This window comes from Anabrus simplex, chromosome 1 (assembly GCF_040414725.1).
Source record: "Anabrus simplex isolate iqAnaSimp1 chromosome 1, ASM4041472v1, whole genome shotgun sequence".
Taxonomy (NCBI): domain Eukaryota; kingdom Metazoa; phylum Arthropoda; class Insecta; order Orthoptera; family Tettigoniidae; genus Anabrus; species Anabrus simplex.
This window is the reverse complement of record NC_090265.1, coordinates 1,685,838,134-1,685,860,668: the sequence shown is the minus strand read 5'-3', so window position 1 is coordinate 1,685,860,668 and position 22,535 is coordinate 1,685,838,134. Positions and strand designations below refer to the sequence as shown.

The following is a 22,535-nucleotide window of genomic DNA, read 5'->3' as shown; positions in this document are numbered from 1 at the left end:
TCCTACAGGCACAACGTTGATATTGTAACATGAAGGTGGGCGGGTAAATTAACACAAAAGTGGTAGCTTTTACTCTAGGCTTTATACAATTGCACAGGCATACAATTACACCATTTCTCTCTCTCTCTCTCTCTCTCTCTCTCTCTGCTCTCACAGTTCAGCTACAGTAGTATTCACTCTTGATGTTTAAAACTAGACAATCACGTTACATAATCTTCTATAACTGTCACTTAGACACTATGGTAGTTCACGATTACACTCTCTCTACACCAATCATGGCCACACAGTTCTACAATTCTGTACATGGTAAACTGTCTATACACTCATGGCTGTCTTCGTTCACTGTCCTCGTCCCCCAGCTGCACTGTCCTGCATTCACTGTTAGTTTATACACACAGTACTAACAGTGTGCCATCACTGTCCACTGACTGATCCATTGTTCCACAGCAGCACTCTCAGTGCTTCACACCAGTATACTCACTCCACAACACTGTCTCTGAATTGCTAGCAGAATTGAACAGTCTCGATGGCTGGCAGAACTGAACCACTGAAGGTGTCCGGGTTGCCTTATATAGGGAGGCTGATCTTTCCACATACTTCGCGAGAGGAGAAACTCCTGTAATCCTCTGGAATGTGAAAGTACTGAGTTTGTCTTCCAGTTCCTTTTTACACTGCCAGGAGGCCTCCAGTGAGATAACGGGTCGACAACAGAAGTGGTGGCAGAGGGGACTTGCTTTGCTCTTGGTTCGTCCCTACTGGTTGTCGCAGCGGTGAGTGGGCTGGGTCCTAACTTGGTGACATCACTCACGGCTGGAGCCAGGCTTATTTGCTCCTCTCAAGGCCCCACAGTAAAATGGACACTACCACAATATCAATGAAAGTGTCTCACAACATCTAGTTTGCATGTGCAATATGAGCTGGTAATGGTGAACCTTGGCCACAGAACAAAAACATTTACTGTTGGATGATGCAAAAAATATCTACCTATGATGTATAGAATATACGAAGGGAGTTCAATATATAATGCAACACATGTTTTTTCTACAAGCAGGTTGGTTTTATTGAGGATTCAAATACACCATGTTATTCCCTAATCCTTCTGCTACAATACCCTATTTTTCAACATAATCTCCATTCAGTACTGCGGCCTTTGGATTTAGAAGAGGTAAAAATACCACACAGGCAATAAGTAATTTACTAGATGACATAGAAAATTCTATCAGGCTTCCAAAGGGAAAATTTCATGCTGTGTTCATAGACTTCACCAAGGCATTCGACACTGCAAACCGGAGCATCATCTCTTCTAAACTTGATACACTAGTTGAGGAAAATGAAGTCCTCACTAACCTGGTCTATAACATGCTGAGGAGAAACACAGTCATAATATCCGACAATTTAAAATCTGCAAAAGAGATTACCCAGACCAATGGCGTGCTGCAAGGTGACCCCCTCAGCCCTCTGTTGTTTAACATCGCAACTTATAATGTTGTTCAAGCGATACGAGAATCATCAAAGAATGTGAGAATATACTTATATGCTGATGACATGGTAATAGGTTCACAAGTCATCGCTGAAGTACAGAAAGCATTAAACGCTCTGGAGGTCTGGACAAATCAACTAGATGTCAACAAAAGGAGGACTGAATACATGATCTTTAACATTAAAAATTAAATAATTGAAGTTCAACCAATTCAATACATAAAAGAAAGAAATGTAGTAATTACATTCTTATTTAAATGGGACCGGTTTCGACCCTAGTCCAGGTCATCGTCAGCTGTAAAAACAAGTAGGCGAAATCACACAATGTTTATGAATATTGGAGAAATGGGTCAGTTTCACACACTCTGTCAGGCACAAAGTCACAACACTATCAAATAATATATGAAGATTATAAATAAACTTGAAGTCACAGACGAATAGATTTGTAGAAGCAAACCGCCAGTTCCCGGTGATCAGCGCGGCACATTCAAGGTCATGCACTGCGGTCTCGAACGCCAAAGTAGAGTGGAGAATGTCTTGAAGGTCCAATATTTGTCTCGGTTGCGGGAAGTTAAGTACGTATATAAAAAATATACGACGCAAATCAGTATAATTGAATGAGAACTTGTGCTCTTTTTTTTTTTTCAAGTCAACTGTTTTCCAAGAACTTAGTAAGAGCACAAGTTCTCATTCAATTATACTGATTTGCGTCGTATATTTTTTTATATACGTACTTAACTTCCCGCAACCGAGACAAATATTGGACCTTCAAGACATTCTCCACTCTACTTTGGCGTTCGAGACCGCAGTGCATGACCTTGAATGTGCCGCGCTGATCACCGGGAACTGGCGGTTTGCTTCTACAAATCTATTCGTCTGTGACTTCAAGTTTATTTATAATCTTCATATATTATTTGATAGTGTTGTGACTTTGTGCCTGACAGAGTGTGTGAAACTGACCCATTTCTCCAATATTCATAAACATTGTGTGATTTCGCCTACTTGTTTTTACAGCTGACGATGACCTGGACTAGGGTCGAAACCGGTCCCATTTAAATAAGAATGTAATTACTACATTTCTTTCTTTTATGTATTGAATTGGTTGAACTTCAATTATTTAATTTTTAATGTTAATAATTTCAATACGGAACAATGAAATTTTTATCTTTAAATACATGATCTTTAGGAAAGGAGGGCGGGCTTCCCCTCGAGATGTATTGACTTTCAAGCATGGGCCATTATGAGTTGTAAATAACTTCAAATACATTGGCTTAACCCTTCAGTACATTCTTATAGAATACACATAAGACTAAGATCAATAGTGGCAATAAAAGCAATATACAACATTAAATTTCTTACCAAATTATATTTGAAGACTGCTATGATGCTATTTGATGCAAAAATAATTCCTATCCTAATTTATGGTAAAGAGATTATTTGGGACAAGTTGACAAAGAACGATCTTAGGATGTTGGAAAGGGTCAAGGCTCGCTATCTAAAGACAACATTGGGCTATCTAAATACACAAGATCAAGGCTCGTCTACGAACTCGCCGGAGAACCTTTTCTAATTGAGACGCTGAGACTAAAGTTCTCCCTATCATCAACTGACAGCTGGAAGAGGATAATGGAGGAGAGGCAAGAGAAGAAAGAAATCTGGTTAGAGTTTTACTCTACTGAGGCCATGGTGAACAAAACTTGGGCAGATACAAACCAGGCGCTGTGACACATTGTGACCTCAATGGCTGTACATGGATTCCATCACAGGGTTTGCAAGTTGTAGTCTTTCCACGACCCAGGTAACATGTGCTTGTGTGAACTCTGCGATAATCATTGTGATCATTATCGCTTTGTTAATTGCAAAAAACTAAGTCGCTCATTGAGTTCTGTATGCCTGATTGTCTTTAATTAATGCACAATAATAATAATAATAATAATAATAATACTGCGGCCTTACGCCACCGTAATGTGAGGGCCTGTATGCCTGCATGGTACCACTCGACTGGTCGATATCGGAGTCAACTTTGTGTTGCATCTATAACTTCCCCATCATCCACATAGTGCTTCCCATGGGCCAGACAGGTGGAAGTCAGAAGGCGCGAGATCCGGGCAGTAGGGTGGATGAGGAAGAACAGTTCACTGAAGTTTTGTGAGCTCCTGTCGGGTGAGGAGACTTGAGTGAGGTCTTGTGTTGTCGTGGAGAAGGAGAAGTTTGTTTGCATTTTTTATCTATGAACATGCTGAAGTCATTTCTTCCTTAGAGTAGCATAATATACTTCAGAGTTGATTGTTTCATCACGAGAGAGGACATTGAACGGAATAACCCCTTCAGAGTTTCAGAAGACCGTAGCCATGACTTTACCAGCCGAGGGTACGGTTTTGAACTTTTTCTTTGTGAGAGAGTTGGTGTGGCGCCACTCCATGGATTGCCGTTTTGTTTCCGGTTCAAAGTGATGAATCCATGTTTTATTGTTTGTGACAGTGTTTGACAAGAAATTGTCACCTTCAGCCTCATAACAAGCAGCAATTCTGCACATATTTTTCTTCTTTACTCTTTATGGTCTTCCGTTAGGTGTTGAGGACCCCAGCGGGAACAAAGCTTTGAATACTCCAATTGGTGGATAAGTGTGTCAGCACTACCAACAGAGACGTCAAGTTGAGCAGCGAGATGTTTGACTGTAATCTGTCGATCACCTTGAATAAGGGTGTCCACACATTCAAACTTTGCAGGCATCACAGCATTGTGCAGCTGGCTGGCATGCAGGAGATCAAACAGGTTTTGCTCAACCTTGTTGTGATGATGAAACGCGTCGCCCAATGACTCAGCATGCTTTTGTCCACTGCCAGGTGTCCGTAGACATTCTGCAACCACCTATGAATATCTGTGATGCCCTGGTTTTCTGCCAAAAGAAACTCAATAACTACCTTCTGTTTGGTATGCACCTCCGTTACAAATGCCATTTTGAAGGGTAGTTATAGCACTGCCACCTATCTGAAATTAATGAAACTCTACGAGACAAATTGGGAATATTCAAAGATATCCCAAACAAAATTCCTATTTTTTTAAACCAAAATTGGTCAAGAAATAAAATATGTGCTTTATACTGTACACTGAACACCCCTCGTACATCATAAAATGATCATTTCTTTCATTTTGCTAATACAGTAAAACCTAGTTTATCCAGACTCACTGGAACCAAAGGCAATCCAGACAATTGAAAATCCAGATAATCTGAGTTAAATGGGTAATAAGCAAAACAAAATCCTTAAATAAGGAGACTTGTCATTCATGATGATAAAGAACTATGTTTTGTAGTACAATTATGATCATAGTATTGTTTACAAGACATTAAAAAAATACTAATCTTAATCACATAAAATTACATCATTTCTTAACCAAGAATTGGTCTGCCAGGCTGAGTAGCTCAGATGGTTGAGGCGCTGGCCTTCTGACCCAAACTTGGCAGGTTCGATCCTGGCTCAGTCTGATGGTATTTGAAGGTGCTCACCCAAATATGTCAGCCCTGTGTCGGTAGATTTATTGGCGTGTAAAAACTCCTGCAGGACTAAATTCTGACACCTTGTCTCTGGAAATTGTAAAAGTAGTTAGTGGGATGTGAAGCCAATAACATTTATTATTATTATTATTATTATTATTATTATTATTATTATTAAAGAATTGGTCCATTGTCTTCTGTTTCAAACATGTAGTGTTTGAATTAAGCATGGTCACGCAAACACTTTATCATTAATAGTTCAACAGGAGTGGTGTTGGGCTTACACTCGAAGTACGTCATGATGTTTGTCAGTTGGTGCACAGCATCCACATGTCATCCACTGTTGCAGTGTGATCACTCCCTCCTCGTCCACATCATCATCTTTCTCACTGTCTGCTGTAAATGTGCTTACCGGTACAATTTTTTCTTCCGTCATCAACTAAAAATTTTAATTCCTGTAGGAACAGCAGTGATTATAGTGGTGGATATAAAGTAGGCTCGTGTATCCACGTCTATTCATACCATGTCAGCACCCTGTGACTATAGTAAATCTTTCTTAAACTTAACAAAAAGCATTTACAGTACAGTATTACCATAATTTGTTGTACACACTATGCAGGAACTGTATTTTGAATCAAACTGAAAAGCAAATAATTGGTGTACTTACAGTTATGTTCTTGCTATCATTGTTAAAAATTATTATTAAATTTTAAAATGTCTACAAATCTGATCCGGAGATCCAGCTCAATGAGGCTGGATAAACTAGGTTTTACTGTATTGTGATTTCATACACTAATAAAAATAAATTAGCTCTCTTGTCAATCTTGAGAGCAAGTGTGAACTCTTCTTGCATTTATTTTAATAGGTGTGCAGACATGGAGCTGAAGTGTTGTGTCCAGCAATATGCATGGGGGAAAATAGGGCGAAGCAGTGAAGTTGCCCTGTTGAGTGGAAGTGGCGACCCAGACTTTGTAGTAAATGAGCGGATGCCATATGCAGAGCTGTGGATGGGCACTCATCCAAATGGTCCATCTGTCATCAAAGGAACAAGTCAGAAGCTTAGTGACTGGATTGCCACTCATGAGGAAAGCCTTGGAAAACAAGTGTTGAAACAATTTGGTCGACAGTTGCCATTTCTGTTAAAGGTGTTGTCAGTCAATAAAGCTCTGTCAATCCAAGCTCATCCTAATAAGGTACATGAATTTGAATCATACATGATTTATCTATAAGACTACTAATGATGATGCCTAAAATGAGAAATATGGTATTTCTGGTAAATTGTTAGTGTTACGGAGCTTTCCGTGGTAGGTAGAGGTGAAAGAAGGTGCGGGTGTGAACGGGTCTCAAGCTACGAAAGTAAAATTAATTAAAAAATTTAACAAGGTTATATTTTCTTTTCAAAATAAGGAGATAACAAGCATGGCAGGTACAAAGTAGCAAGTCAAAAGGGTAGTTACAATATTTACAGAATTTGGGCTTCGCGCCCTGACTTCACAATGCTTGGGCAATCAGCTCAGTTTTACCCCAAACACAAGTTTCAACAGAGGGGCAGAAAACCCCATTCATGCCTAGGAGACCTTGCTCCAAATTACACTGAAAAGCCTCCACGAGGCATACAACACTCAATTTTCAAAAAGAGCCACTCGCTCTCAACTTTAAGCCTCTCAAAGGCCACACCAAACTCCACCTTCAAGTTGTCCTCACTGGACATAGACACAGGGGTAAAATACCCAACCTACTGAGGTCTATTGAATGAAAAGGGGTAATTACATGACCTCCAAAATAACAATTTGAGAGGAGGCGATCTGCACTCCTAATACACTTTGTTTTTAAAACCCTAATTTGGCTCTAGGCCACTAATGCAAGGGCTAATCCCATACTACAGAGGTGACTTCAGAAAAGAACAATTTACATTATATTAACGAAGAATAGGTTGAGAAAGATAAGTTCACCTCAAAACAATATGAGTGGGAGCTCGAGAGGGTTAAGCACTCTCTATCCCAATACGTAGTTTAAAGATAGAATAGATACCAGTTTCTTTACATTTTTAAGGAAGGTTACATAATGGAAACTTCGGACCCGCCCCGAGAGTTAAACTGCTGAGCAAGCAAGAAAAGAAGTAATTAATCGGCCATTACCTGGATGTTGACCGCTGCCGGAGAAAGAGGCGCTACCCGCCCCCTGCTATGTACTTTACACACTGAAAGATGGAACAGAAGTGGCCCAGAGACCCTAAAATCAGCAGTTTATATACTCTCGCGGAAGGTTCTAGGCGTTAGGGGAATGAGAACACCCGCCCACAATCACTTTATTGGAGAAAAAAGAGAAACCCTTACACAAGATGAAGAAGAAACACATTATTGGTGGAAAATTAAGTTAAGAAATTCGGGATTGGCTAGATTTAAAACAAGGGGAAAGAAAGGGGTAATATTGCCAACTTAACCAATGACTGAAAGAAATTTAACAAAGAACAAACTTTTGAAATAAAATTTTCTCCAAAGAACAGTTCTTTTTCTTCGCACTAGGGTGCACTATTGTAGTTCTTCAGTAGTGTCCTCTAGAAGAGAAAGTTCACACTTCTTACTTCAAGCAAAACAAAAACACATCAAAAATGACACAGTTCTAAAACTCCAAAATTTACAGGTAGTGACATCTTCTGAGAAAGTAGAAAATTAATACCGTCAATCAAGTTCAGATTTCCTCCAGCAGAGGAGTTTCAACTGGCGCACCTTTTGAATTAGCGGCGTGGAGGTGTACCGCCCGGTACAGTTAGTACAGTAATATTATTTTTACTAGAAATTGTTTCTTAAACATTTTGAAATAAGAGACAAAACTTTTGAAGGATAGTGCAAGGAGAAATTCATTTTTGGAGGCAGATGTTTTTTTGCCCTACCCAGAGATACATTTTCTATTGTTCTGTGGACAAGGTTTTCCATTAGCATCTAATATTGGGCATGCGTGGTAGACTTGTGTTTCTTTCACAATTTCAACATAGTGTTGTCCCAGCTTTGAAGTGGGTTGTGTTCCTCGTAAGAGTTGGAAAAGATGTCAAACGCTGGACTACTACACATAGTGGAGATAAGAGTGCTACAGTGGTCACTGGGAGGCATATGGCGGGATCTTCGTAAAAGTAGTCATCTGAAAGTGCTTGAGAGTCTCCACAATACTGGGCAAGTGGTCCAATGGAAGATAAAATATGAAAAGATGGACCTATGTCTTACAAGAAACATTGCAAAGAGAAAATGTCTTCTCTTCTTTCTCCTTGTCCATTATGTATTTTTATTTTAGTTATAGTCTTTGAAAACCTTGTTTAAATTTGATTATAGCCTGTTGTCACTCCATGTGAGATTTGTGCGGAGGCGGGACAGGTTTTTCTCCGGGTACTCCGGTTTTCCCTATCATATTTCATTCCAGCAACACTCTCCAATATCATTTCATTTCATCTGTCATTCGTTAATCATTGCCCCAGAGGAGTGCGACAGGCTTCGACAGCCGGCACAATTCCCATCCTCGTCACTAGATGGGGCTTCATTCATTCCATTCCTGACCCAATCAAATGACTGGAAATAGGCTGTGGATTTTCATATAGTCTATTGTATTCAGGTCTATGCAGGTTTAAATCTTTCATTTGTTTGTTATGAGAAATGTTTGCAAAAAGTAGAAAATACTTACTGTGTGACTTTATAATGTTTCATAAGTGTATCTTGTGTTTTTTTAGTGCCATGCAGAACAGCTGCATAAACGGAGTCCAGAAGTTTATAAGGACCCAAATCACAAGCCTGAGCTTGCTATAGCCCTCACGCCATTTGAAGCTCTATGTGGTTTTCGTCCTCTCTCTGAAATCAAACACAACTTGCAAGGAATTCCTGAATTGCGGGATATAATTGGGAAGGAGGCAATCTCTGAACTCCTCAACAGTGATGAAGCAGGCATCCAGGCTGCTCTGAGGAAAGTTTTCCACCATCTGATGACTTGTCCAAAAGAAACCTTACAAACTCAGCTGCAGAATCTTCTAAGGAGGGTTGAAACACTGGGTAAACGTAATCATTTACATGTAACTGAATAAGTACAAAAATAAATATTGTGAAACCTCATTAAGAAATTTCTGCAGAAGACAAGGAAAGAGAACATGTTAAGGGAGAAAACGTACTATTGAATACACAAATAAAAACTATTCAACAGGGATATGGAAACATTTGATAGGTTTTTTTGACATGCATTCATTTTACGTTGTATATGTATGGATACAGTTAAAGATATAGGCTATGTACCATTTCTACAGATGAGAGTATTGAAAGGCATGAAAAATACGAGAGAACAAATATGAAAACCTTTTCCATTGGGACTTATTAAATAAGTGTATTAAAAGATGTGTAAAACACCAGACAACAAATATGAAAACATTTGCACTGGGGCCCATAAAAGTATCAAAAACAAATGTTAGCTGAAGTCTTATATTTTGGACCAGTGGGTAATTGAATCTTTTCTTCTCTTCGACCATGAATTTTATTATTTGGAGGTAACTTGGCCATATGCGAGAGAATGACGTACACTGCCATTTGAATGTGATAACATGTCGATCGATTCGAGTCAAAACTCAAAGGTGCGAGTTTCAATATACGTGCCACGCTGAAAGATGCGGATGCCTGTCCAATTCCTGGATCGTAATTCTGTGTTCATTAGCAAGTGATTTCACAACTTTCTCAGTAAGCATAACTGGGCTACTACAAGACAAATATGCACTATGCTAGTCAATCATCAACTTCACACGATTGTTCCTAATCTGCTGGTAGGCTATCAATCAATCAATAAATATTCTAAAGGCTAATGCGTTGTCGATGCAACCACTCTTTTCTTTCATTGGCTGTTCGTTTCACTTTCATGTAATTGACACAACCTAACCTTTCCTTGATGTCGTCCAAATACTTCATCCTAGGTCTTCCTCTGCCTTTCTTTCCCAGCACTTTCCCTTCCAGTATGTTAGTGATGAAGGTATTGTGTCTGATGACATGTCCAAAAATTTTAATTTCCTGTTTTCCATTTCGTTTAAAAATCGTCTCTCTTCTTTAACTTCCCTTATGACTTCCAAGTCGGTGTTTCTTTCCATCCAGCTCTTTCTGGTCATTTTCCGCCATATCCACATTTCAGCAGGTTCAAGTCCAACTCTCACTTCCATACTGAAGTGTACTCCATACAAATGATTTTGCAAAGGATTTTCTGACATCTATTTTCATGTGTGTGCTGGTTAAAATGTTTTTCTTGCTCATAAATGCCTGTTTTGCCAATGCTATTCTTCTCTTTACTTCCAGGAAGCATCTGTTATCCTCTGTTATCATACTACCAAGATAACAGAATTGTTTCACCTGATCAATTCTGACGTCATCAGTGTTTATATTGGTTTTAATTTCTTCCATATTTTTCCGTACTACCATTACTTTCGTTTTCTGTTTACTTTTAATTTCCATATTTTAAGAGTGCCTGAGAGGACTTTCAGCATTCTATTCATGTCTTTTTCTGAGTCTGCAACAGATATTCACTACCCTTCACTCGATCACTCAACACAGAGTTAATTTGTTACTTTTGAATGGAATGCAAAATATAAGCACAAACAGGCTTAGTGTGTCTTTCAGCAATATCACTGAAAACCGGCAAGAAAAATTAAACTATCCTGAGTTTAAACAGCTTGCTTCATGAAGGTGTAATTTACTCTGTAAACTTCAGGAATCCAAGGCCTTTCCCTGACCTGCCTTCTGTGGTGAGGGCTCTTATCTGTGTTTGAAATCGTGTTCCTCTCATAAGCGATGACAAAGAACATTTTTAGGGCTAGGAAAAATGTGATCGTACTAACCGGTAATAGTGAAAATTTGTAACACAATAAGCAAGTTAATTTTCTATAGATTTAATACAGCCTAATTGGTTTATGACGTGCTAAGTGAGAAAATGTCTTAATGAGGTTTCACTGTATTTACAAATAGAGCTTACCTTTGCTAATTTCTTCTAAAGTATTATAACTAGGGCTCAGATAATTATGTACTTAAATTTTCACAAATGTGTACTTATATGCTTAAAAAGTGGAAAATATATAATTAAGTTTCCAAAGTGGACCCTGCAACTGTGCAGGAATAACACCAGAATATGATTAAGTTGCCAAAATATGTTCTTTGTTTATTGTTTATTATACTCCCCAGTTAACTTGAAATTATAGTTGAAACATCCAGCTGCTTGAATAAACCAGTCCACTGTACAAATGTTCCCTCAGACATACGTCCTGCTTAACAGGCTGGCGTTTGCCACAGATTCTGAATCCTACAATATTTGCTGCGGATGTACGATATGAAGGCATGTATGTACTGTTTTTGAGTTTTATTCTGAAGAGTGGGAAAATAGGTCAGTTCATAAACTTTCATAGCACTGATTGTTTTGTCGCATACAGCTGCTAGAGTACATAAATATGTTCTATTGGCATAAAAATTAAATTTTATTTTGCCTTAGGCACGCATGCACAAACATGCACGGTTAGATGAACATATCACGTTTATCTGTGAATAGCCCTCGTGTACCAAATTTTGCAGTTTGGATGTTTTCATCAGCAACATACATTTATACAGAATACAATGTATTTTATAGTTACTGTAGTTATATACTTACGCTGGATTAAATTATGATTATTAGTAGTTAGAATTAGAAAATTATTCACTAGAGAAAAACAAATATGGCATACCTAAAAAGATTTATTATCAACTAGTGAAATTGTCAGCAGACAATCTTAGAGAGCAATTTCACTAATTTCCTAAGCACCATGAGCTCGCAGTAGAAGCCGAAAATGAATAATGTGAAGGCAGTATGTGATTCGTAAAGGCCAAAGCCCTTGAGGGTCTCAGAGGATAGAATATTTATAGATAAATTCGTTTCCAATAAGTCTTCAACAATTTATTATTAATGTAACAACATAGAAGAGGAATATAAAGATACACAGCCAGAAAGGAAGTTTTTAGTTTCAGATAGAAAAAATATTCACAAGGATTGCTACGCCTATATTTACCTCCAGTAGGAGGCTTTGTTACAAGTTCTGAGTTATGAATACATACATAATCAGCGTGACATTAACATATTTTTAAGGCTATGTACTAGATATTAAGAACGTTTACAAGTTAATAAGTAATAGCATCATTACCAGCACTTCATCATGTATTCTTCTGTACTGTAGAAGCAGGTACTCAGCAAGAGTTTTTTTTAACACTGTGGTAAATGAACTGACGGGACTAATATCTTTAATCTTATTGGAAGCTTATTATATAATCTAATTCCAACAGAGTCTACATGTCTCAAGGCAATGGTTTTACTCTTTTGCTCAATAAAAATATTATTTCTTGTTCGTTTCTGGTAATGGTCATGTCAAAATTCTTTCTGAAGTGATCAATATTTATTTTCTTCATGTGTAGAATGCATTGCATGATGTGTATACTTGGTACTAAGAGTATCCCTAGTCTCTTAAATAATGGTCTGCAATGATCTAACATGTTACATCTCGATATAATTCTTATAGCTCGTTTCTGTATTCGAAAAATAACATCAAGTAAGATTTGACTTGTAGCAGCCCCAGAAACCAATAGCATAAGAGATGACTGAATGGAAATATCCAAAATATGGTATTCTAACATATTCTTCACTACAACTGTTAGACAAAATCCTTAAGGCAAAACAATCAGAACTTGGAGACTTCCCTGTTTTTAAATATGACAATCCCATCTTAATTTTTCATCTATATGGACACCTAAAAATTTTGTGGTCAACGTATTTTTAATTGCATTTGCATTTAATATAAGGTTATGTTTTTTTTTTTCAATTTTATCATGGTAGTTAGATGCCTTGAATTCCATGTATTGGTTTTTTTTCCTTCCATTCATATCACTTCGGGTCACCCTGAGTCCCGATTGTTGTCTGACCTATATTTTTACGCGGGAATCGCTTAGCGCGGTTACGGTGAATGAAGCCTAGAGTGTTGCTGCCCGCAGATCGTAGATTGTTGTTTAAGGAGTACCACCCTTCTGATATCTGCTTTCTACATTGCTCTTAGGAAAGCCAATAGAGGTTACTGGAGTTATTGGAAGAGTTATTGACATATTTACTATCTTCCGTATATAATATTTACAAGCAATTTCACGTCCTTTTTTAGGTATGGAGCTTTCACATTCCGACACGCCGGTGGCACGTAAAAGAAAGAGGGTTAGGACAGCACTGGGGTGGGCCTATATCACGTTCACTGCCGCAGGGAACGTGTTAAGCGACTGCAGCTATCAAGCTTGGTAAATTATTAATAATCCTGACCCTATGTCTACAGAAATTGCAGCAAATACAGTTCTGTCTAGGTTAGAATCATAGTTCAAGAAAAACAAATTAACATTAAACCTAAAACGACCAACTGTGTAACATGTGATAAAGCAGACAAAATATGTACTTCTGCTAGCTCTGAACCCGTGTCGTGCATTATTTAACAAGGCATATTTGATTAAAAATTTAGTAAGCCGTTCATAGCACATTCAAATATAGATGTAGCTTGCATTATGGAGATCGTAGGTTTGAAACGCATCACCAGCAGCCCTGAAGATTGTTTTCCGTAGTTTCCCTATTTTTACACCAGGCAAATAATAGGGCTGTTATTATGGCAATGGCTCTTCTTCACCACCATCACCACCACTTGCCTTTTCCTATCTGGTAGTTGCCGAAAACTTATACGATTGTATATATAAAACACCCATACAACCTACTTTTTAGTTTTCACTATAATGTGTGTTCCACTTGGCAGTAAATATAAGAGAATCCCTCCTGGTTGATGTATGTGACAGCCCTCTGACGATTGGGACACATAATTCTGATATGTAATCGAAGTGACCTATAATTCCATGGAAATTTCCCCCTGTATATAATAAAATATATCTGTTGTCAAGATTTGTATTCAAGTTGAGTTACCGGACTGTCCCTTTGTCAGTCTCAAGAAACAAGTCTCTCGAAAAGCGAAACCTTATTTTAAGATCTATCACCCCATACATGTCAAACGAATTGCTGCGATTTAGCAGTGGGCAACCCACAGATAGGCCGTCGGACTAACCTTTCTTCCCGGAATCGTCTCAACATAATACAAATTACATGTTTCATAGTACATAACCTCTGATTGTAATTCACTCCTCTCATTTGAGGTTAAACAGTGCTCTCGACAGTGTTTAAACATAACCGCTTGAACATCGGTTTTAGACAGTGTCTAAGTGATAAATGATGTATCTGCAATGCGGCAGCCATATTTAGGCATTGCTTGACCGTAGACATTGCTAAATACCATTTCTGCAATCGGCCCATACAGTTTTTCACAAAGGTTGGGAGTTCTGGTAATACATATGATTTATTTGCATTTTCAAATTTGTATGGTAGGGATAGAAAGAAATCATTTGTATAATTAGCCAAATGATGAAGGTCATTCATTTGTAGTCCCTTATAATTTTTTATGGCAGCAACTTTATTTCCAACTGCGTGTCTGTTGGTTTCTCCCTTGATTACATTCCATAGGTTCGTGATTTATTGCACGACTCTTGTTATTGTGCAATATCTTAGCCACCCTAAGAACTCTTCAAACCGGGCGAGTTGGCCGTGCGTGTAGAGGGGCGCGGCTGTGAGCTTGCATCCGGGAGATAGTAGGTTCGAATCCCACTATCGGCAGCCCTGAAGATGGTTTTCCGTGGTTTCCCATTTTCACACCAGGCAAATGCTGGGGCTGTACCTTAATTAAGGCCACGGCCGCTTCCTTCCAACTCCTAGGCCTTTCCTATCCCATCGTCGCCATAAGACCTATCTGTGTCGGTGCGACGTAAAGCCCCTAGCAAAAAAAAAAAGAACTCTTCAATAGACTGATTTAGAGTTTTAACATACTTACAAAAATCCAGGTCACAACTCTTTTGCCATTTTTGACTTGAAATCCGTATACCCTTCGTGATCCATGGCTTTTTTGAAGTTTCATTAATTACTGCAAGTTTTTTAGAAAATGTAATTCAAATTGCATTAAAAATAATTTAAAATGTTTTATACTTTTGGTCAATGCTATGACCCAATGTTATTGGAGCCCAGGTCTGAAGTTTAAGACTCTCAATGAAACTGCCACATGCAGCTGCAGAGAAAAAACATGTTAATTGTGCTTGCTTCAATATGGTTGAATGCTTGTTAACATTCTCAATTTCTAGTTGCAAAATTTGAGCATGATCTGATAATCCAAAATTTATATTGGACACTTGCATTTTAGAACAATGGAAATGAATACAGATGTTGTCTATCGTTATATCTGAGGTGGCAGTTACCCGGGTGGGTGTAAAAATTAAGTGTTTTAGTTTGCAGCTTTGAAGAACATGCAGTAGTTGTGATGTTGAGAGAAGGTTTTATTCAGCAAAATCTGTGTTAAAATCACCATAAAGTATTACTTCTGTGCTGTTATTCCTACCAAAAATGTTACGAAGGACTTGATCTAACTTTCTTAAGAAAATCTCAACATCGGCATCCGGTGAACTGTACACGGTTAACAAATTACCCTTTTACCATACGGAAGCTTAAATTCCACTGACCGAGCTCGATAGCTGCAGTCGCTTAAGTGCGGCCAGTATCCAGTATTCGGGAGATAGTAGGTTCGAACCCCACTGTCGGCAGCCCTGAAAATGGTTTTCCGTGGTTTCCCATTTTCACACCAGGCAAATGCTGGGGCTGTACCTTAATTAAGGCCACGGCCGCTTCCTTCCCACTCCTAGCCCTTCCCTGTCCCATCGTCGCCATAAGACCTATCTGTGTCGGTGCGACGTAAAGCAACTAGCAAAAAAAAAAAAAAAAATCGACTGAAGTTAGTTAAAATTCTAATTCAGAATTATGCACTTCAAGATCCTTCCATTCTTTACATTCAATTCCTTACTTAGCAAAAATACAAACTCCCCCATGCTCTTTATTAACCCGACTGTAATTACTTGCCAGATACCTTCGAGTTCAAGTTTATCATTATTACACCAATGTTCATCCAAACAAATGCATAACATCCTGTATTGAATTTAAAATTACTTGTAATTCTAAAATTTTATTTTTAAGACATTGAATGTTCTGATAAAATATTTTGAACTGCCTATTCCCACCCTCCAAGTCATTATTTAATTCTGGACCCACATTCTGGATTGAAATGTTATTGGGTCCAGAATCTAACACATGTTTCCCGTAGTAGGTAGTTCTAGGACAGTCTTTTCCTGATCTTTACTTGTAATGATGTTACTTATTAACCTGCTTACATATGCTTCCCCAGTCTATTCAAGTGCATGCCATGCGTCGTATGAGAAGTTCGGTTTAATTTACTGATGTCAGTAGTGTAACATTTTTGAAATGACTACATATTTGCCTGAATTTCTCATTTGTGTCCTTGACAGCTTTATTCACCATTGATCAGTCAGTTAAATCACCTGTGTGGGACACATTTGTCACTATCATGTTTGTATGGGTTAGCTTACCTAGAGTCCTTCTCAGAATACTTGCGGCCTGATGGCCTTCATTTCTCTCTACGTTGTAGGTTCCGCTGACAATAACTCTGACGTCGTTTGACGAGAGTTTATCAGCATTTCTCAAGAAGGGTTTCACTACTTCTGAAAAGGGGGCACCTGGTTGAATAAAACCTGTCAATTCACTGTTGGCTCGTAGTTCTGCTAGATTTTCTGAAAGGCCTCGACTGTGACTATTACCAAACACTTTCACTTTCTTCTCCTTCCTTACTTTCTTGATCACATTATCGGCGGGAATTCGGTGTTTTTTTCATTGCTTCCTTGCTCTTCCCGAACTTCGCGTAAACCGCGGAATCTGTTTGTTACTGCAGGATGATTTCCAGAGGAATTAGGCCTAGTTAGTGACACTTTCCTTTGCCGCGACGTAACCTCACTCTACCAATGTAATGGTCCGTTATTGGACATTATAAATTTTCCAGCTAACTCATTCTTGGTTGCCTGCGCTTCGCCCTCGTGTGCCAAGTTAGGTTCATCAGTTGGGACTCAGCACACCACCCAAGACGCAAGGCTAGTGCATACCGTGGAGGCCACTGCATAGGCTACTTGAAGCCACCAGCAGTGCCAATGCACTATGAGAGCTATGTCTCATTTCCAAAATTTGATGCCTGCCTGGCCATCAGATAATACAGATGTTGATTCCCAAAGGGAATTTAAAATATTTGTCCTGAATGAGTAAATTTATAATACCAATGTAATGGTCCATTATTGGACATTATAAATTTTCCAGCTAACTCATTCTTGGTTGCCTGCGCTTCGCCCTCGTGTGCCAAGTTAGGCTCATCAGGACAAATATTTTAAATTCCGTTTGGGAATCAACATCTGTATTATCTGATGGCCAGGCAGGCATCAAATTTTGGAAATGAGACATAGCTCTCATAGTGCATTGGCACTGCTGGTGGCTTCAAGTAGCCTATGCAGTGGCCTCCACGGTATGCACTAGCCTTGCGTCTTGGGTGGTGTGCCGAGTCCCAACTGATGAGCCTAACTTGGCACACGAGGGCGAAGCGCAGGCAACCAAGAATGAGTTAGCTGGAAAATTTATAATGTCCAATAACGGACCATTACATTGGTATTATAAATTTACTCATTCGGGACAAATATTTTAAATTCCCTTTGGGAATCAACATCTGTATTATCTGATGGCCAGGCAGGCATCAAATTTTGGAAATGAGACATAGCTCTCATAGTGCATTGGCACTGCTGGTGGCTTCAAGTAGCCTATGCAGTGGCCTCCACGGTATGCACTAGCCTTGCGTCTTGGGTGGTGTGCTGAGTCCCAACTGATGAGCCTAACTTGGCACACGAGGGCGAAGCGCAGGCAACCAAGAATGAGTTAGCTGGAAAATTTATAATGTCCAATAACGGACCATTACATTGGTATTATAAATTTACTCATTCGGGACAAATATTTTAAATTCCCTTTGGGAATCAACATCTGTAACCTCACTCGACGACGCGCCAACACCAACACCAATATTAAGTTAAAAGAAGGTATATAATGGTTCCACCTTTCAATACTATTAAAATAAGAAATGCAAGTTTACATTCTTATTTAAATAAAATTGGAACCAGTTTTGACCAGTATTCATGGTCATCATCAGTCAATTACAAGTAAGTGTAAAACAATGCATAGAAAAATAAAATGCGAAGTTTATATAATTCTGTTTGGTTTCTGCTAGTGAAGCACTAAAATCTTTAAGGAGCACTGTGCGTTAAAATATAGCCAAAAAAAAAAAAAAAAAAAAAAAAACACAAATAAGATGCATAGGTAAAAATGAAGTTCAGATGATGCTGTCAGATGCAGTTTATGGAACACTATAACACATAAGGGAGCACTGTGCATTGAGATTTCAAAGTTATGTAGAAGTCTAAAGTCAAATACATATTTTTAGTTGTAGTATATGTGGCACTGTATAATTTTAAGTATCAGTAATGCATGTCTATGAAGAAGTCGTGAAAGTGTTTGGTAATAGTCACAGTCGAGGCCTTTCAGAAAATCTAGCAGAACTACGAGCCAACAGTGAATTGACAGGTTTTATTCAACCAGGTGCCCCCTTTTCAGAAGTAGTGAAACCCTTCTTGAGATAATTAAGACATAAGTTAGGGATCACTGTGGGTAAAGAAGAATCAAATACGCACTTAAATGTAGTATGAAGTAACTACTTGACATCAACACCATAGCAGTTTTTTAGTTCTTCCACCTCTTCAATCAGATTTGCCTTTTCAGACCACAATTTTTTAATTACAAGGTTTGCTTCTACCAAATCCTTCTGTAGCACTGCTATTATTTTGTATAGTGATTCAGCATTTTCATGGACAGATGGAGTTATTTTAGGCCTAGACATAGACCTACACTCGCGTTCATAGATATTACCGGTACAAATGTCTTTTTCTAGAGAGACAGAGTGATTACTTTCACTATTGACAATACCTTGACTGTTTTCGAACAAAATCTGGGAACACTCATTAGAAGCTTGCACTGCCGACGCCATCTTGGAAGAATTTTAAACCATTTTCAAACCAATATTGAAACTTTAAATGATGTCTAGTTAAAAACCAGCTGAACATTGTTTATGCAATGGAAGATCATGCTCGATTTAGATGTTGTTTAGGTAGACGTTGTCTAAGGCTTAGAACTAGCTATCGTTTCTGCAATCGGCCCAAAGTCCACGAACCTACTATGCTGGCGTAGCAGGGGGAGAGGTGATACTCCCACGTGGTGCGTCCCAGGTGGCGGATAGGGGGGTCCTAACCGGCTTGCCGACGGACTTGAGGGAAATAAAATACCTCTTGCGGACCAAACACACAACCCCCTGCGGGTGGGGGACGCACATGTAGAATACACCCGTGGTATCCCCTGCCTGTCATATGAGGCGACAAAAAGAGGCGACCTAGGCGCGGACATGGATTGCGGTTTGGTAAAATGTGTTGGACCTCCTGTGGATGGGAGGGGTTGAATACATCCATAGGTAATCCCTGCCTTACAAGTGATCAGCTTTAACAGCTTCATTTCAAGTAATACTAATCCCGTATTGACTATAATCAATCAATGAATATTCAAGATAAACTTAAATATTATAATTGAGCGGTCCGCCTATTCAATGCAATATATAATTTATTCTTATTGATTTAAGCCCACTAAGGAGCGCTGATGACTAGTTCTTCCTCGATGCTCTTCTTCGTTCCCAATATCTCTTGAGCCCTGCTGATAATTTCTCCTTTCTCTCCTGTGAAAGGGGCTTCCGACTTCTAGGAACTCTAGGTGGTGGGGTCCAAGACTGTAATAAACTTCATTGTTAGGTTCCGTATTGAGTTGAGACTATGCTTAAAGTAAATACAAAATTTTAATATTCCACCTACTCAATACTAAAAAATCATGTGATGTTTTTACAAAAACATTACAATGACATTAAAAGGTACTAGTTTCGGTCCACTGTGGACCATCATCAGCCTAGCCAAATTACAACAGTAAAAGACATAGTGATAAAAATAGTATGGAGAAATGAGAGGATCTAAAAGGATGGGATGGTGGTGGAATGACAGATAAAAGTGAAAAAACCGTATTTGCGAATAATGATAAAAGTAACAGAAGTGTTCACAATGACAAGTAAAATCTTGTGAAGTAACAGTAAAAACTCTTGATGAGATAGTCAGGTTGGCAGTTGCTCCTCTGTTGCACGATTGACATATATAACTACGTATATGCTTCTAGAAAGTTGTAGATGTAAGTTCCACTTTTGCGTAGAGGGAAGAATTGTCCAATGAGACTAGCACCAGATTAAAATTGACAAAGTTGAACCTGTTCTATGGTGGAATTAAAGGCTTTCTGTGTTGAACAGAAGTCTCAGATCAATCGGGACCCCAATGAACCTGGGGAAAGAAGATAGTATGAAAATAGCCTTTAAAACCAACAACAACAACACACAAATCTTACATAACACATCACTTGTTAATAAAATAAATAGGTACACAAAATCAGGCGTCTACAGGATTAAATGTAATACATGCTCTAATATTTCTTATGTGGGGCAAACCGGCCGGAGCTTCAACATTAGATATTTAGAACATTTCAATGCAGTCAGATACAACAAATTTTCAGCTATCGGCCAACATATGGTCGACTATAATCACAAATTCACGAATATTGAAACAGACATGGACATTCTCAAAATAGCTAAGAAAGGACCTCTACTCAATATAATAGAGAACTTTTACATTCATTTAGATCAATACTTTAATGCCAACTATAACCTTAACGAAATAACTGAGAAACCCAATATTTTATTTGACCTTTTCATTACTTATTACAGAAAAAACAAATCGGTCGTTCAAAATTCTTTCTTTAAGTCAATTAAGGGTCCCCCGACAGTACAAACACCTTCACTTCCTCTCCCGTCCACCCCGCCTTGAACCTTCCCATCCTTCCCACCCTCCACCACTTACGTCATTCCTCCCCTCCGTATTCACCTACCCCTTTCCTGCTGATCTACTCCGCGCCATGCTCACTCCGTAAGTTGCATTCAATCCAGCAAGTTTGTTCCACGCAGCGCAAGGTGAGTCATCGTTTATATTTTCCGGTGCCTCGATTACCCGCGTTAATACTATCTTCTTTCCCCAGGTTCATTGGGGTCCCGATTGATCTGAGACTTCTGTTCAACACAGAAAGCCTTTAATTCCACCATAGAACAGGTTCAACTTTGTCAATTTTAATCTGGTGCTAGTCTCATTGGACAATTCTTCCCTCTACGCAAAAGTGGAACTTACATCTACAACTTTCTAGAAGCATATACGTAGTTATATATGTCAATCGTGCAACAGAGGAGCAACTGCCAACCTGACTATCTCATCAAGAGTTTTTACTGTTACTTCACAAGATTTTACTTGTCATTGTGAACACTTCTGTTACTTTTATCATTATTCGCAAATACGGTTTTTTCACTTTTATCTGTCATTCCACCACCATCCCATCCTTTTAGATCCTCTCATTTCTCCATACTATTTTTATCACTATGTCTTTTACTGTTGTAATTTGGCTAGGCTGATGATGGTCCACAGTGGACCGAAACTAGTACCTTTTAATGTCATTGTAATGTTTTTGTAAAAACATCACATGATTTTTTAGTATTGAGTAGGTGGAATATTAAAATTTTGTATTTACTTTAAGCATAGTCCAAGACTGTACCGTAGCACAAAATTTGGAACGATCTTCTATATCAATGTCTGAAATCCCAGCCGAATCCAAGTCCCTCTGTACTTCATTAAGCCACAAGCTTCCAGTCTTGTAACTTTTAACCAAAGAAAAGATCTTCTTGGTAAGCCTGTTGCTGTCCATTCGTTGTAGGTGTCCGTAGAACTTAAGCCTCCTACGTCGCATGCTGGTATTGGCTGATTCTAACTGTCGATACAGCTCAGAGTTCGATTTAAGTCTGTAGGTTCCATCTGGGAGCAATCTCGGTCCATGAATTTTCCTGTGGATACGTCTTTCGGCTTTCTCTAGATCATCCATGGTGCCTTTTTTGTTCATTAGGAGGGTCTCTGAGGCGTACAAAACTGTGGTCTGACAACAGTTTTGTAACAACAGATCTTAGCATTTTTCGAAATGCACCTCTTATTATAATGGTTGTGCGATAGTTAGTATGCTGCATTGAGTTTGTTACACCTTTCTAGGATGGATGTACCGTCTTTACCATTGGGGTGGACCCATTCACCAAGATAGCGGAAGCGATTGATTTTCCCAATTGTTCCATGTATGGTCGTCAAAGGGGGGTTTCCGGGATGCCGAGTCTCAAAGTACTTAGTTTTGTCGTACGATATGTGTAATCCTGCCTTCACCGCTATCCCGTGCAGGGCTTCAATAGCAATGACAGCATCCTTAGAGTTGTTGGTTAGGATTGCAATGTCATCTGCGAATGCTAGGCACCTGATCTCAATCTTTCGGGTCCTGGCTCCAATGGCAACTGGTTTGATTTCTAGATTCCTCAGTGTACATT

At 38.8% G+C, this 22,535-nt stretch overlaps 1 protein-coding gene across 4 annotated transcripts in view; it reads left to right on the top strand.

The window, feature by feature from the left end:
• The window catches only part of Mpi (mannose phosphate isomerase), a 110,705-nt gene that overhangs the window by 5,326 nt on the left and 82,844 nt on the right, over nt 1-22,535 (top strand). For 3 of the 4 annotated variants that reach the window (XM_067138405.2, XM_067138404.2, XM_068225663.1), the window contains 2 exons: nt 5,841-6,168; nt 8,694-9,015. In XM_067138405.2, coding sequence (XP_066994506.1) covers nt 5,851-6,168; nt 8,694-9,015 — 640 coding nt within the window. In that variant the 5' untranslated portion in view covers nt 5,841-5,850. The remainder of the gene's footprint in view (nt 1-5,840; nt 6,169-8,693; nt 9,016-22,535) is intronic. The other variant, XM_068225664.1, reaches the window with a different exon arrangement.